The following is a 17105-nucleotide window of genomic DNA, read 5'->3' as shown; positions in this document are numbered from 1 at the left end:
TTCACCTGAATCAACAATTAGGTACAATTTGCTTCACCGATTTCCTTAATCTCAGGAATTTGTTTCATCAAAATAAAAATTTGAAATGGGTACTAGATACACGAAGTTTTTTTTTTTTTTTTAAAGGAAAATTGGTACTAGAAATAACTTTTAAAGAGGTTTGTAAAAGCTCTGGTTGAAGTACAGCTTATGAGTTTCACTACAAACATTTTAAAATCACAGTGTACGATTTCTGTGCCTATTGAACTAGAAATACTTTTCTGGAAAGATTTCTTATACATTTGGCATATTAGCCAATGACTCTAAATGAGCTCACCTATAAATGGGATGGAAGCCAAGGAATCGCCAGGCGGACTGGTACTCGAGGCTTTTCTTTCCTCCATTCTTTTTATGTGGACCTCTCGACGTGCATCATTGGGCAGCCAGCAGGTAGTGTCTGACCCGGTCTCCTGGTCATTTACTGCCAAGATGTAAGACTGATGCCTTAAAGGCTGCGGTGTCTGGCGTCCAGATGGAGGTTTTTCCCTTAGGATGACAGCTTCTTTATTATCTAAAGTATCTGATTGCTCAATTTCAGCCTCTTGTAAACTTAAATCTTGATTCCTTTGACTGACAGGTAGTTCTAAATCTGAAGTACCAGCGTTTTCACTCGACTGAGGGCCAGGCTTGGCAGAGGCTCCAGACAAAGAGGGGGATTTCCCAGTCTCCACTTGCTGATCGGGGGCGCTGTCAGTCCTTACCCATGTCTGCTGATTCAACAGACTGTTCTGATGCAAGTGATTTACTGGTCTTTGGTCTTTGATAGAAACAAATGACTTCTGGCTAAATGATGGTTTTGTGACATGAGTCGAAGGAGCTTTCAGAGAATTACTTCGGACTTTCACAAGAGGTGACCTGTCTTGTGAAATACCCCGAGGCAGTGACATTCCACAAGTAGTCTGAAAATTTCTGTTTGACTGCAGTGTTTTTAGATCTGGTGGAATTTTTTTAAACTGCGACACAGATCCCACTCCTCTACCACTCATTCGCCTGTTATCAGAATTAACAACGCTTGGAGCCACAGTAAAATTGGAACCTCGAAAAGATTTACGAATTTCTTGCTGCCTAGGTCTTTCATAAATACCTCGTCTATCATCCTGTTCAGTAAACCCACTCCACTTGTAAGTCTGTTTTTTCTCTCCATTGGAATCAGGTATTGGAGTTCCAGAATTGACATTTTCTAAGGTTTCATCCTGTCCCTCAATATAATCCCATGAACGAGTTCTATGATTACTAAAACTAACAGATGGAGACGTCAGTGCTCCTTGAGATGCACTTCTTGGACAATACTTCATTAGCACAGAATCTTCCAGTCTTTCTTGGGACACACTGCGTTGCCGTATCTGGACAGACTGGGGCACTCGATCATGAGAGGTGCTTCGACGTCGTCCCTGCAAAGTAGTGCGGTTGGGGACGACCTGGTTATAATCCGTCGTGCTTTGAGATGCTGCTCTTAAACTATCTAATCTTTCTTGTATTGTCCGACAACCTATGTGCAATCGTCTGTTATCAATATACTCTTTGTAAGTTTTATAGTTTTTCCAGTCTATGTGCTGATGGGAATTTGGTGAATAGTGATTAACAGATACAGAGGGAGCCTCCACAGCCTGAGATCTGCTGCTTGAGATTCCATCAGAATGTCCACTGTAATTTCCAGATTTAAGTAAAATTCCAGAAGTTTCCAATGATCTGGAGCCTGCAGGCTGATGAATTAGATGAGTGGTGGGAACTGATAATGGCGGTGATGTGGTTCTTGACACTGTTTTTAAAGAGGTCTGCTCATTCACGCCATACCTCACTTCTTCAGTTCTATGTGAAGGACCTGTATGGTTGTTTCTATTGGATAACAAATCTACAACCTTCTCAGAAGGCACAATGACAGTCCTTACACTTTCATTGCAAACACACACTGCTGTGTTTGATTTTGCAACATCTGTTGGTGATGGAGGCACTTGTATTTCCATTCTATAGGCCCTACCAGGTTGTGTCAGTACTGGTGTACTGGTTTGCTGTTTGCTCAATGATGAGTCAGGAGGAGATATTTCAACTGGCTGTGCCATGGCTGATGGGGCAGATGGCAGCCAGGGATAGCAGATTGGTGGAGGTTCAGGTATATTGCGGGCATTGCCGCTATAAGCTTCGTTGCCTTTCAGGTAGGCATCTTGAGAATATGCCTGTATAGAAATGAGAGAAAGGTGTCACTGGAAATTCATAAAAACAATAATAATTTCCGTTTTTACAGTTCACTATTTTATCTATGTCCTACCTCGTTCCTGAGTGACATTCACTATAGCATGCATGCAAACACAACATAAGGGTACTCTACAAATCTATAAAGAGCTAGTCTCTCAGAAATCAAATAAATTGTAGAATCTGCAACACATACAAATTACAATCACCTCTTTGTGCAAAGCATGTGAAACTCATCAAATTTCTACCCAACCAATTAGATGTACCCACGTTGCTTCTAAAATTCTCCCCATTCAAGCCTTCTGATTTTCAGCAGTCGACAGGTTAAATGGCTGCCAAATAAATCCCAGCAAAGGAAGATTCATGTATTTTGCCAGAGAAAAGGTGAAAATATTAAAAATCTTAAATGCATTTTAAGTACTACTACAATAAATTAAATCTAATTTATTTGAAGGAAGCATCTTGTCAATTAACCATCACAGAGTCCCTAAGAATAATCCATTTTGACAAATTAAGCCCTTCAGCAGCCATGCTAAGTATTTTAATATTTAAAGTAAGATAATATGCAAGTTTAAGAAATAAAGCACATATAATAAAGGCACAAAAATATGAAAAAGGTAACTCATCGTTCTGTATATAATTTATATTTTTATTTTAAGCTAATGCAAAAGTATATCGTACAAATTTATTTGGTCTCTTTTACTTATTATAAGGAGACATTTCTCTGTTACTAACAGGCAGGCATGCAGCCTAAATTGTTTTTTATCAACTATTTGTAAAATTATTCAGCAATATTTTTAAAGCCTTAAGAATAACAGAAATCAACTATAGAGACTTTACAAAACAGAGCTCATCAGTGCAACACAGGGACTATGTTCAGCATCTGAGACAGGTGTGGTAACACATCTTCTCCTAATCAAAACAAGCTTAACTCAAGTCTATCATCACATCCTATTCTTTGCATTCGACAGCTTGCAAAGCTCAAGTGCAGCCACAAACATAACAGCAAAGTAGTAGGGACAGGAAGAGGGTGAGATACTTTAAAAAAAAAATATATATATATATATATACGCTGATGCAGATAAATATTACGCTGTAGCATCAGTTATGTACAGGATACAAAAGAAAACCAAACAAAAATAAAAAATAAGGATGGCAAACCATCTATCACAAACACATTCTGCAAATTAGTAAGATTAACATGATACAGGGATTTCTCTAAGCAAAGTGAACAGTTTTTAATAGATTGGCTTATTACAAATCTCTACAAAACATGACTTAAAAAGCAAGGAAATGGCTACTGTGCATTTCTTACCAGTGCTGTGACATCCTTTGTAAACTGTAGCTAGCAGAAAATAGGAAAACATAGTAGAAGCTGCTTACTGATATAAAGACAAAATCATGTTGTCATATTGATGCTGGAAACGGCAAGCTAAAAATACATCTATACTTGTTTCTCTGGAAGGTACCAAGAGAGGTAAAGGGCAGTGAAGCATAAAGAATAACTCCAGTATTCTTCTGAACATCTTTTTCTCAGGCTTTTATCTGATTCTTGTTTGATGTGTCTACCATTCTTGAAAGCAAAATACATCTGGTGACAATGCATTCCTAACAGATATTTTCTTCAATATGCACTGCTGTCTGATAACATGCTACAAAGCTTCCCTCCACGAGAGCAACAGTGATGTCTCTCATTTCCCCCGAGCTTCTTCCATCTCTGCTTCCAGATGACGAAACGAATGCTCTATTATGCATTTAAAATAGTACAACCTCCTCCTTCCCCAGTAAATCAGAGCATAACCACAAGCTGTCAGCAGACTGCAGCTGCCTTTACACTAAGATTCAGCGGGGGAAATGATTTCTTTTAAGTAAGTTTCACTCAAAAATTAAGATCTTTCAACACTGTGCCTTTTGTATTATTGTATTAGTTTGCAAAAATAACTACTGGATAGACATAAAAATATTATTTCCAGAGTAATTCTTAACCTATAATAAATATTATAGAACAGAGACTAGAATGCAGTGAGAAATTAAAGCTAGCCATATAAAAGAAAACATGTCTACATAATATTTTTATGGCATGAATACAGTTAATCCAAACATGCATTTTGGGTATGTGCATTGACACACCAAGTCTATCTTTTCCATGCTGATTAGAATCATACCAATACTTTTCTGCAATAGGAAAATTGTGTCTGGATGAGAGAAAACTGTACTGTCTGGTACAGCATTTCCCACAACATCCTTGCGTAATTTTATTATACACCACCTGAAAAGGAGGATGGGGGAGAGGAGGTCCCTATGGTCAATGATGTAGGGTCACTTGGCAAGCTTTTTGATTTCTCAAAACCACAATGACATTAATGTACATTGTGAAATTTGAAAAGAAAATATAAACTTATTCACCATGGAGGCCATTTTTTTTCCAGAGGTTTTAACATAATTAGAATATCTACTTGGGTAATGCTAGTCTAGAACTAATATTTTAAAGATGACTCCTTTATTCAAATTTGGGAAGAAATATTATTGTTTAGTAATAGAAGTATACGGCTGGAACTATTAAAACGAGAATATTTTACATACTTCAGACATCTCTAATATTCCTATGTGGCAATTCTAAATGCTAAATAGTCGACATTACAGTCACAGGTCCCCACTTCTGAGTTAAGTTATCGCAAGGGGCCCCGAAATCCATACATATGCAGGCATTAACAGTGAACATCTCACACATGCAGTACTATTATCTAATGTAAGCAGATATGGTTGAGATAAAATATGAATTCATTCAAGAACATTTTTCACAAAATGTACACTGTGAAACTCAAAAGTACAAACTTACTCGCCAGGGAACCCAATTTTTTCCCCAGAGATTTTAAAATAATTAGAATACCTGCCTGGGAAATGCTGTTCTAGAACTATTTTCTTTTTTTTTTTTTTTTTCTTTTTTTGAGACCGAGTATCACTCTGTTGCCCAGGCTGGAGTGTAGTGGTGCAATCTTGGCTCACTGCAACCTGTGCCTCCCAGGTTCAAGCGATTCTCCTGCCTCAGCCTCCTGAGTAGCTGGGATTACACGCATGAGCCACCATGCCTAGCTAATTTTTGTATTTTTAATGGAGATGGGGTTTCACCATGTTCGCCAGGTTGGTCTCGAACTCCTGACCTCAAGTGATCCACCTGCCTCGGACTCCCAAAGTACCAGGATTACAGGTGTGAACCACCAAGCCCGGGTAGAACTAATATTTTAAAGATCTCTCCTTTATTCAAATTTGGGGAGGAATATTATTTTTGAAACCAATGTCATAAGAATTACATATTCAGTATTAACAATTTTGAATTTGTTAGGTTTTAAGCCCAAATGGATACTTTACAACATATGAAGGTGTTTTGATAGAATTAGACATTTAAATTTTTCCCAATTGACTAGCTCTTGTGAATTCAACAGAATATGACAAAACATTTTTAGTCATTTTTTCCACTCAGCCTTTTTGTATACCACTTCACATTCCTTCTTGAGCTTTCTTTACCCTTGTACTTAAGTATTACACCTTTTGGAGTTTAACAGCTTGTATTTTAAAAACTGAAGCCTTCCCTAACAGCCCTATTTTGCCTATTAGATACAAAAAGCTCTAAAAAGTTGGGGGATGGGGGGGGAGGAGGAGGAGGAGGAAGAAAATAAGAAAGATGACCCAAAGAATTCTTTCTTTGTAATTAGAACTCCAAAGGGTATGTTAAATACAACTTAATATTAACAGCCTGGATCTTGATTATATGTACAGTGCCTGACAGTAACTAAATAATCCTAAAATAATCTTCTAGTTCATTTTTTATACAGTCACATCAAAATCACCATGACAATTACCTATGATAAATGGTAAACAAAACGAAACAGAGCAAAAAAAAAAAAAAAAAAAACCCTGAAGAATAAGGTGGTAAGATTAAAATTCCTGCCTTTCAGTTCATCTTTAACAGGTTATTAATTTAATGCCATTAACTATGATAAAAGCAAGAATAACTTCATGTTTGTTGGTAGATGCCAACCATGCCAGCGTAGGGAATGGGAGAAGGGGATGGTGTAGATGGAGTAGGACTTTCTTTTTATTATACCTTTCTGCATTATTACAAATATTTTCAACCAGCACATATTATTCTTGTAATTATTTAAAAATAGATTTTAAGAAATTACAAAGTAAACTGCTGCTAACCTGCAAAATATGAGAGAACCCTCCAGAATTCATACTCTTGCTTCCCTTACTCTAGGCCGGACCACCTACATGTACACTTGACAAATGGCTACTTAATCTTAATAGGATATTATACTGATAATAGAACACATGAAATGCTTATTTTAAAAGTAATTCCAATAAGCTTCAAGAAAAACTTAGTTTAAATTACATTTTTCAATTTATATCACATATCCATAGAGCAGCAAGAAAGAACACTGGACTCAGAACCCAGAGGTACACGTTGTAATAACAGCTCCAACACCAACTGGCAGAGTGACTTATGGTAAGCCACCTAAACAATTCATCTCCACTCAACAGCAGTATAGGACTGTGGTTTAGAGTACAGGCTTTCATCTCAGACCCGCCTGAGTTCAAATCCTTATACCATTTGCTTTCTTCCTTATTATACCAGACATGCTGTTTAACTTTGCTGTGTTTAACACAGAACAGCACAAAGTAGGTTCAAAATGTCCTGGCCAAATATTAGATATACCCAAGAATCTGCAGAGTTATAAAAACCGATTAACTTAAAATTTAATTTTTGAGTCAAGGGAGCCAAATGATTAACAAACTATCTTGGGTGATGAACCAAGAAGAATGCCCCAATCTAGTTCTCCTACCACTATCTCACTCAGGGAAGTATTCTCTTTGGTCAGTGCTATGGTCTGAATGTTTGTGTGTTCCCCTCCCCCAATTCGTATGTTGACACCTAATCACCAATGTGAATGAGTTAGGAGATGGGGCCTCTGGGAGATGATTAGGTCATAAGGGTAGACCTCATGTGTGAAATTAGTGTCCTTAGAAGGCACAGAGAGCTGCCTCAGCTCTTCCACCAAGTGAAGACACAGTGAAAAGGTACTATCTATGAGAAAATGGGCCCTCACCAGACACCAAATCTACCTGAGCCTTGACCTTGGGCTTCCCAGCCTCCAGAATGTGAGAAATAAATTTCTTTGTTTATAGGCCGTCCAGTCTAAGGTATTTTGTTACAGCAGCCCAAATAGACTAAGAGAGTCAGCATCATTGTTTAGGTGACCAGATTGGTATGGCCATTTCATTCATGCATAGATAACATTTAATGGGGAACCAAAATCATTTTGGTTTTTGGAAATAAAATAAAAAACCTTTTTATTTTGCAATAAATACGAACCTGTCTAAGATACCAGAGTCTAAAGTATTACAACAAAATACTGTTAAAATGATTAAAATGAATGTAATACTATTTATATTGTTAAGCTAGAAAATATATGCTGGTTTAAAAAATGAGGCTGCCAAGCACGGGATTCCTATTACTAGCAGTAGTTTAAAAACATAAATGAATTATTCTTAATTTTACTTCATGGTTTTAAACATTCTATCATTGTCATCCATGAATTATGAAACCTATAATCATACACCTGTCCTTATATGAGCAAGTTTTAAGCCAAATTAAATTTTCTAGGCCACCTCTCAAAGGTGAGCAGAGCACTTCTAAAATAATTTGGTCTGTACATCACTTCAGGAAAAGAAAAAAAACCTCCATGCACTACCCAATCCTGTTGCCCAGGCAAACATATACAACCTACAAGTGTTTCCATGGGTAAATGATTTTTACAGTGGCTGTAAAAATGTTCACATTACCCATTGCTTTTCTTTACAATAAATATTCAACCTCATGGGAACAAATACATCTTTAAAAGCATATATTTTGGACCACAGATTTAAGATCTGCATAAGTACTTCTGAAGTACATTAAAGAACATTTTAACTCTGGAATATATGTTAGAGACAGAGAATTATATATTCCTTTGATTTCTTAATGAATTACACTGCATTCAAATGTGAATTAAGGATAGGTTAAAAAGTAGAGTTTTCTTTTATGATTAAAGCCATGTGCTTTTATTTCTTAATGATTAAAGTAATTCAAATACCATGTTTTAAAAATAAATTTTCTGTTACAGTATACCAGAACTCTTTACTGCTGAGCCTTGAAGATCTGTATGCTCATGTTATTTACTGAACTGGTTTTTCTCTGTCTCTGGGATACTTTATATTTTACTTTTACTTTAGATTTACTTAAATAAAATATAACAAGACAGACTATTCTAGAACATGAATGAGTAACAGAAAAAAACTAATTTTTCTTTAAGTGACCTGTTTTTCCATTAATCATATCATTACAAAATTACTCCTTCCATTGCATGAAGTGGTTTGCTGCTCTTCATCAATCACACTGCAGGATATCATGGCGATTCTGCATTTAATTGCTTCCTTGCCAGCCATTCTGTGAAATGAGCACTGTTCCAAGAGCCATCCAACCAGTGCCTTCACCTTGGCAAGGAAAGGGTCTACTGAAGATCGAAAACAGTTCAGTTTCATGAGCTGATTCTGTCTTCAAGCCTTCAGATTGCAAGGAGGACGCCAGGTAAATCCTTCGCTACCATATACATCATTTTCTGTATAAGAAGAGTACTAGAGAAGAATTCCCTATTTATTTCTAGTCTAGTGATTTTCATAGCCATTGGTGTCTGTGGTTATGTCTGCTACATGATCACTATGCTGAATTGTCAGGGTAGGAACTCTACAACCACTTTTGCATGCCTAGGAAAATTACTGCAGCTAACTATACCTTCCTTCCTGAGCCTCCCAACTCCAACTGAACTGTGTACTTCAGAAGGGTAATTGTTATCAGTACTAAGCCATTCCTAAGTAAAATCTACATGCCTTGAAAACATGGGGTTAATCCCCATGAGTTTCACTTAATTATAGTTTACATGTCAGTGAATGACTCCTTAGGATCAGCTTTAGTGATTTTTTTTATAAAACATGTTTACAGATTATTTAGGCCCTTTGATGAGCTAAGTTCAAACTACTGCCTTACAAATGAAGAACATTACTATACCATTTCCATTACCATGACAAAGAGTCCATAAGCTCCCTGCTTTTCTTGAATTTAGCTATAGGTAATAAGAAAAAAACCCAATTATTCACCAAAAAGAATTAAAAATAAATACTTCAGTGGCCACTGCTATTTCCTAGATCTAACTGTTAGTTGTCAGTATGTTACTTAAAGTTTTTCTATTTTATTCTACTGAAGTGCAAAATCAATTGAAGGAAAGTGTTATTTTCTTGAATGAAATGTGTGTGTGTGTGTGTATTTTTGTTTGTTTTTTTGAGATGAAGTTTCGCTCTTTCGCCCAGGCTGGAGTGCAGTGGCGCGATCTTGGCTCACTGCAACCTCTGCCTTCTGGTTTCAAGTGATTCTCCTGCCTCAGCCTCCCAAGTAGCTGGGATTACAGTTGCCCACCATAACGCCCAGCTAATTTTTGTATTTGGTAGAGATAGGGTTTCACCATGCTGGCCAGGCTAGTCTTGAACTCCTGACCTCATGATCCGCCTGCCTCGGCCTCCCAAAGTGCTGGGATTACAGGCGTGAGCCACCGTGCCCAGCCGAAATTTATATTTTTGTCATCAGCAATATTTAAGCTTAGTAAAGGAGTTAAGTATTCCATTCAATTCCTTTATAAAAATCAGAAAAATATTTTAGACTAAATACTAAAGTTTTCAAGTTTCATTCCAAGACCGTAACATATTTTCCCCTTAAGGTGTAGACTCCGTTCATTGTGAACATTTTAGGAATGAATTGATACTACTAACAATACTGCCTGGTGAATTTACAAACAGTAATATTTATTGGAAAATTAGAAAATGGCAATCATAAAATTTGTCCTCGTATTAAAAAAAGAAGATTCTATTTTTTTTTTTCTCTGTACATAATGAGAAGGAAATAAAAAAGATTCTAATTCCTGGGGATATGCACTTGCACTATGAACTCTTCCTTTGGTCCAAGGATGAACTAGAAGGCAACACTAGGACAAACTCTTTAGGAATCTCATTCTAAATGACAGCATTAAGAGTTCACTGTAGAATCAACATAACATTTCCATGTCACTTAATTGCAAAAACTTGACAATGGTATTTTTGGTCTGATTTTTGTAAAATGTAGAGAATTCCAGATTCTGTAAAAGGAACCAGAGGGTTTTTAAATTCTAGAATTTTTTTTATTAAAAAATTATTTATTTATTAAAAAAAATTCAATCTTTAATACTTCCATCAAAAATGTTTTCCTAACATTCATGACTGTAAAACAACTCATATATGAATAAATAAAACTTACCACTTGGAGAATGTCTTCATCTTTTGGCATAACACTAAGTTCCAATGTTGTATCACTGAAATTGAATATATATACTATTTTAGGAGAGGTAGAAGTGTATAAAAAAGACTTTATGGAAAAACAGTTAACTCAGAAGTATTTTTTAAATTGTTTAAGAGTTTATTTTGGTTTTCTTATATCTTTATTTTTAAAATCAAATCATTAGAATGAAAAGAAGTCACCTTTGTATACGTAAGTTAACTATATACAAAAGAGGGACGGACCCCTGCCATGTTTGTGCTATTCATAATCAGTAAAGTCTTCTTTATAACATGTTTCTAATTTAGAAATATAAAGTATGTTGCTTATATTAAAGAGTCCCAGGACAAAACTCTTAACAATATCAGTATACAATTATTTATTGTTTTATTCAAGTCACAAAACAAATTATAGATTGTTGTCATACAGTCTGTTCATCACGTTAAAATTCATTAACATCAAAGAACCCTCAAATTTAATATTTTAAGTAATTTTTTTTTTAGACTGAGTCTCACTCTGTCACCCAGGCTGGAGTGCAGTGGCACAATCTTGGCTCACTGCAACCTCTGCCTCCTGGGTTTAAGCAATTCTCATGCCTCAGCTTCCCAAGCAGCTGGGACTACAGGCATGCGCCACCATACCCAGCTAATTTTTCTATTTTTAGTAGAGAGGAGGGCACACCACATTGGCCATGCTGGTCTGGAATTCCTGACCTCAAGGGACCTGCCCACTTCGGCCTCCCAAAGTGCTGGGATTATAGGCGTGAGCCACTGCGCCCAGCCAAGTACTATTAAACATCTTAATTTTGCAATATTCCCTCCTGGCCTCAGAAGTGAAGGAAATCGCTTTACTGTCACAACTACTGAGCTGACTCATTTTTAATAACTATATAACATTTCAACTATTTGCTTTCTTCCCTATGATTTACTTTTAGTGCCTTTATAGGGACAGCTCAAAGTCTAATTTTATTTTGGTTCTGTAAATTTCCTGCTGAAAATGATAGAGAAATTTCCCTAAGTTTAGAAAGTTCAAAGGGGTAAACAAAACTGAATCCTGTGATCTGGAGGTACATACAGATATGGCAAAGGTGCCGGGCGAAGCAGCTTTCGTTCCCAGGCCAAGGTGGGTGGATCACTTGAGGTCAGGAGTTCGAGACCAGCCTGGCCAACATGGTGAAAACTCATCTCTACTAAAAATACAAAAATTAGCTGGACGTGGTGGCAGGTGCCTGTAATCCCAGCTTCTCAGGAGGCTGAGGTAGGAGAATTGCTTGAACCTGGGAGGCGGACATTGCAGTGAGCTGAGATCACACCACTGCATTCCAGCCTGGGCAACAAGAGTGAAACTCCCTCTCAATAAAAAAAATAATAAAATAAAATAAAAGTTATGGCAAAGGCAGTGCTACTATCTCCACCAAATGCTTCAACAACTAATCTAACAGTATCAGACAGATTTTCCCCCAATACAGTCAAGAGATTAAGAAACAATCAACAACAAAAAACAAAATAATCTACTGGTGTCTCTTCTTGACAGATTTGAAGCATTATGTTTAGTTTCATAAATGCTCAGATTATACTAAACCCATGAGAACCACAGATTCAAATAAATTTAACTAGTAAAATATGTAGGTACTTTCATTTCAATATTTAGAGTTGGTAGAAACTGATGTTTAGATAAACTCCTGTGCAAGGACACATCTGTTTGTTTGTTGTTTTTGTTTTGAGACAGGGTCTCACTCTGACACCCAGGCTAGAGTGCAGTGGCTCTATCAAGGTTCACTTGATTGACCTCCTGGGCTCACTTGACTGACCTCCTGGACTCAGGTGATCCTCCCACCTCAGCCTCCCAAGTAGCTGGGACAACAGACACACACTACCACGCCCAGCTAATTTTTTGTAGAGACAGGGTTTCACCATGTTGCCCAGGCTGGTATCAAATTCCTGGGCTCAAGTGATCTGCCCACCTCAGCGTCCCAAAGTGCTGGGATTACAGGCATGAGCCACTGCACCCAGCCCGCAAGGACACATGTTATATTAATCCACTGCAGAATCTCAAGGGCTTGTGGTGCATTACCCATTTGCTACCAACTGCAGACAGAAGAAAAACAACATTTTTAATGGAAATAAGATTATGAAAAAATATTTCTCTAATATTCAAATTGATTTTAGTGGTTGAAGTGTTATTATTCTGAAAGATGAACTGTACCAGTAATAGAAGAATTAATGTAGATTTTGAAGAAAACAATGATTAAGTTGGTTTTTAAAGAAGAGATATTAACAAATACACTAAAAATCTTTTATGTTATGGGCTGACAAAACATATCGTTGTATTTATGATGATCTAAATTATTTTGAGGAAAAAAAGTTTGGCAAATCTGTTATCCCTTGGAGAGGCTTTAAATTCGTTATCAACATTAGAGGCAATATTCAAGAGTTGTTTTCTGTTAGACTCCCATTAAATATTAAAACATTAAAGAAAATACACTGAGATCAATTAATCATGATCATGTCATTTAATTGTAAGAAATGGCAATGTATTAGGGCATTAGTGTAAATAATTCAGATTTCAGCATGAGCCACTCTAGATATAGTTAGGAGAGCTTGATAAAAATCTTCAGAAAATGAACTGCACTTGAATTACAGACAGGTGAGTTTGGCCAACAAAAAGCATTAAATAATCCAAAAGTTCCTGTATTTGAATCTGAGAAGAACCTCTTACAACACAGTGACAATCTGATTGGGCTCAGATCCATGGCCTAGCCTTGACAGAAATTCAATATGGTAATAACCTCTTTGGTTTCTAACTTATTTGTAATTTGGAAAAATTTTCTAGTTGTGTGGGTGAAACAGAGTAGGACTAAATGATCTTCGAGGTCTCATAGACAGTCACTCTATAAATATGTATCTAACTTTGGAGCTCAAAATCCTATTATTCTGTAAAATGCAGGAAGACAAATGGATTAAAAGGGAATGTCTTGTTGTCTTGGTTAGAAAAAATGAATTAATTTAGGCTAAGAAGATTATTCAAAAAGATACTTAAAAGTAACATACCCCAGTAAGAGGTTTTAAAATAAACTATATATGCATTTATTTATATATTAGAAACAAATTATACATCTGTCACTTCAAATAAAAGGGGTAAACACAGTAAATCTAAGATGTGTGCCTCACAGCCTCTATGTAAATCTGATACATCTGTCAAGCCAAAGCCACCAACTAAGCTATCCTCAGAGAGCTGGTCCTTGGCAACTCTCAAATGCATTATATCTAAGGGAAAGTTCCACATCTCCTTGTCACCACAATTCCTTATAAGAATAGAAGATTGTATTAAATCCCCTATGTGCTCTATTGATTTGTAAAACCCATCTTTGGGTTTTAATGTTTTAAGACTCTTACCTGTTTTGAATTAAAGCAATTACTTGGGAATAGGTTTTGCCAATAACACTTTCTCCATTGACTTTTATAATTCGGTCACCTTCAAAGAGAAGTTAAAAAACACATGAGAAATCCTGCAGAAAGTCACTTTTGAACACTTTTGAAATATTTCTTGAATAATGTCCTTATTTTTAATGTGGTATATATTAAAATAACAAAATACAGAATTGTGAGAAAATTATTAGTATCATAATTATAAAATAATTATATGAATATCCTAGCTTATTACTTTTAAAGTTTTTACAAAAGTAAATACATTTTAATATATCCAGCTTTTTGTGAAACTAGCCATGTTGTAAGTAAGAGTTCCAGTCATTACTGAATTTAGAAATTTCAAAAGGTCTAGTCACCAGGAGACCAAAGCTATACTACTTATACTCCTATCAGTTGTTTCCTGAGTTGCAGAACTAATTATCTCTCCACTTACCCTGTCTTTTTTTTTTTTTTTTTTTGGAGACAGAGTCTCACTCTTGTCTCCCAGGCTAGAGTGCAGTGGTGCAATCTCGGCTCACTGCAACCTCTGCCTCTCAGGTTCAAGCGATTCTCTTTCTACTCTGAGTAGAGTAGGAAAGGAAAAGACAGAAACAAAGAACAGAGGAAAGAAGAAAATAGGCAAAAATGTACTTTTTGTGTGCTTATCACAGCATATCTCCACTTCATCTTCCCAATCATGTGGGGCTTAAAATACGACAGATGATACATTCTAAAGAAATCCCATATGCACACTAATATACATATTATACATATTAATGATATTTAAATCAGGCTTACTTTAAGTATAATAAAAAAACTAAGGTGGGTAATACATTAACAGTACATCCTTATAAATCTTAGTAATGATGTCCACTACTTTCTAATATTTGTAGGTGAAAATATAGCATTTTATTTAAAAGGCAGTGAAATATAGTTTTTCAAAAATTCCCATTTTAAATTGTTTAATGTTTAAAAAACAAAAGAAAAGAGTAACTATTTTAGAGTGTGCACTAATATAAATGAAATCTCTACTTAGGGTTTATTAAAGTCACAAATCACAAAACATTTTAGAACAGCTACTATATCCAGCCAATTAGGCCACATATACTGACACCTTCAGATGAAGCCAGGCTTACATTCCGCATAGGAGACTTAAGCCACTTTGTGCTGCAAATTAATTAACTCAACTCTGGCAGATCAGGCACTTCCAGAACTTGAAAATCCAAGATTATTTCACTTAGATCAAATAAATACCTTCATCATTTTCCTACTTTGTAATCCTTTGTCAAAATTCAATGCATGCAAAATTTGTTCCTTAAAAGAGCCTCTAAGAGTCTATTATCTGTGTGGTAATTAAAAGTGCTCACAGTGTATCAATTTATATTGTTATTTCTGTTCAAACCCATCCATATGGGCATCAAGAAACATAATTAGTTCTCAAAATTAGTAACAACAGATGTGAAGGAAAAGGAAGAAGCATACAGAAAGATACAAAAGGAAAAAATATCGTACATGAAATATGGAAGAAATAAAGTGAAAAAGAAATTAAAACGTATTGTTTAATGAAGAATATCAGCACCTGTACATAATCCAGCTTCAAAAGCAGGTCCTCCTTCTTTAACTTGCTTAACAAATATGGTATCCATTGGTTCCAAGCGGTTTCTTTGTTTTCCTGTTAGAGAAGCCCAAAGCATAATTTTACTTCACAATACTTTACTAAAATACCAAAATATAAAATAGTATTTGAGACAATTAAGCAAAGATTTTTAATGAAGTATTAAATACATATCCTGAATTTGGATGCTAAAATTATAATGTACGGGTTTTCATTAATTCAAACATTTATTTTGCTTCTTCCATAATATAATGACAACCACAACACTGTAATGCTTTCCATTTATTGGCTACATTCCGTATGTCAGCTGCCACACTAAATAGTGTATCTCAGAGCTAATTTCCATAGCAAGTAAGTACTACTACTACCATTCACAAAAAAGGAAACTGAAGCTTAGAGGGATTAAATAAAGTCTCCAAGGTCACACAGCTAACAAGTGCCAAAGCTGGTTACACAAGCGGTACTCACTCTACTGCTTTTGTTTTTTGTTTTGTTTTGTTTTGTTTTGTTTTTTTGAGATGGAGTCTCACTCTGTCACCCAGGCTGGAGTGCAGTGGTGCAATCTTGGCTCACTGCAACCTCCACATTCCGGGTTCGAGTGATTCTCCTGCCTCAGCCTCCTGAGTAGCTGGGACTACAGGTGTACACCACCCCACCTGCTAATTTTTGTATGTTTTAGTAGAGACAGGGTTTCACCATAATGGCCAGGCTGGTTTCAAACTCCTGACCCCGTGGATTCACCAGCCTCAGCCTCCCAAAGTGCTGGGATTACAGGCGTGAGCCACTGCGCCCGGCCTCTACTGCTTCTTAATACTGCATTGTGCTAAGCATTAAAATGTAACAATGAACAAGACATATTCCTTTCCCTTCAGGGAGTCTGGTAGGAGGAGAAAGACATACAAACAAATAACAGTATAGTATAAAAAAGAATCAGAGACAAATATAAAATACAGTCATGGCAATGAGGAGAGCATGATCAACCCCGTAAGTCGGAATTTCACAAGCTGTTTTCCATGGATCATTGGCATTAACATCTAAGGTGTTTGCTAAAAATGGATGTTTTGGAGTCTGACCAGAAATCTGCTTTGTCAACAAGTTTCCCAGATGATCCTAATACACATTAAATTTTGAGAACAACTAGTTGTTTCAGTGAAATAGAAGTCAAGGAAAAATGTGCAGATGAGAGGACATTTAAGCTAAGTGATAAATAGCATAAGTATTGTGGGGGAAGAAGGAGGTACACGGTAGTTCTAAAAGTGTGGTCCCAGGACCAGCAGCATCAGTATCACCTGGGAATATGTTAGGAATGCAAATTTGTGGACCCCACCCTAGATCTCCTGAATCAGAAACTCTGAGGTGATTGTGATGCACACTTAAGTTTGAGAATCACTGAAGTAGAAGACACAGTCCTGACACTTAAAGAAGAATGTAACTGAGAAAATAAGGCATATACACG

General features: G+C 36.3%; 1 protein-coding gene across 11 annotated transcripts in view; it reads right to left on the bottom strand.

The window, feature by feature from the left end:
• ARHGAP21 (Rho GTPase activating protein 21) overlaps window positions 1-17105 on the bottom strand; it is a 130634-nt gene that overhangs the window by 38010 nt on the left and 75519 nt on the right. For 7 of the 11 annotated variants that reach the window (XR_004246371.2, XM_032145061.2, XM_032145023.2 and 4 more), the window contains 5 exons: window positions 15614-15706; window positions 14023-14101; window positions 10610-10664; window positions 3545-3574; window positions 317-2213 (listed from right to left, as the gene is read on the bottom strand). Coding sequence is in view for 10 of the 11 variants with exons in the window: in XM_032145061.2 (XP_032000952.1) it covers window positions 317-2213; window positions 3545-3574; window positions 10610-10664; window positions 14023-14101; window positions 15614-15706 (2154 nt within the window). In the remaining variant the exon portion in view is untranslated. The remainder of the gene's footprint in view (window positions 1-316; window positions 2214-3544; window positions 3575-10609; window positions 10665-14022; window positions 14102-15613; window positions 15707-17105) is intronic. The other 4 variants (XM_032145080.2, XM_032145090.2, XM_032145096.2 and 1 more) reach the window with 1 other exon arrangement.

Source organism: Hylobates moloch, unplaced genomic scaffold (genome assembly GCF_009828535.3).
Source record: "Hylobates moloch isolate HMO894 unplaced genomic scaffold, HMol_V3 SCAFFOLD_3, whole genome shotgun sequence".
NCBI lineage: Eukaryota > Metazoa > Chordata > Mammalia > Primates > Hylobatidae > Hylobates > Hylobates moloch.
This window is presented reverse-complemented; position numbering and strand designations above follow the sequence as displayed.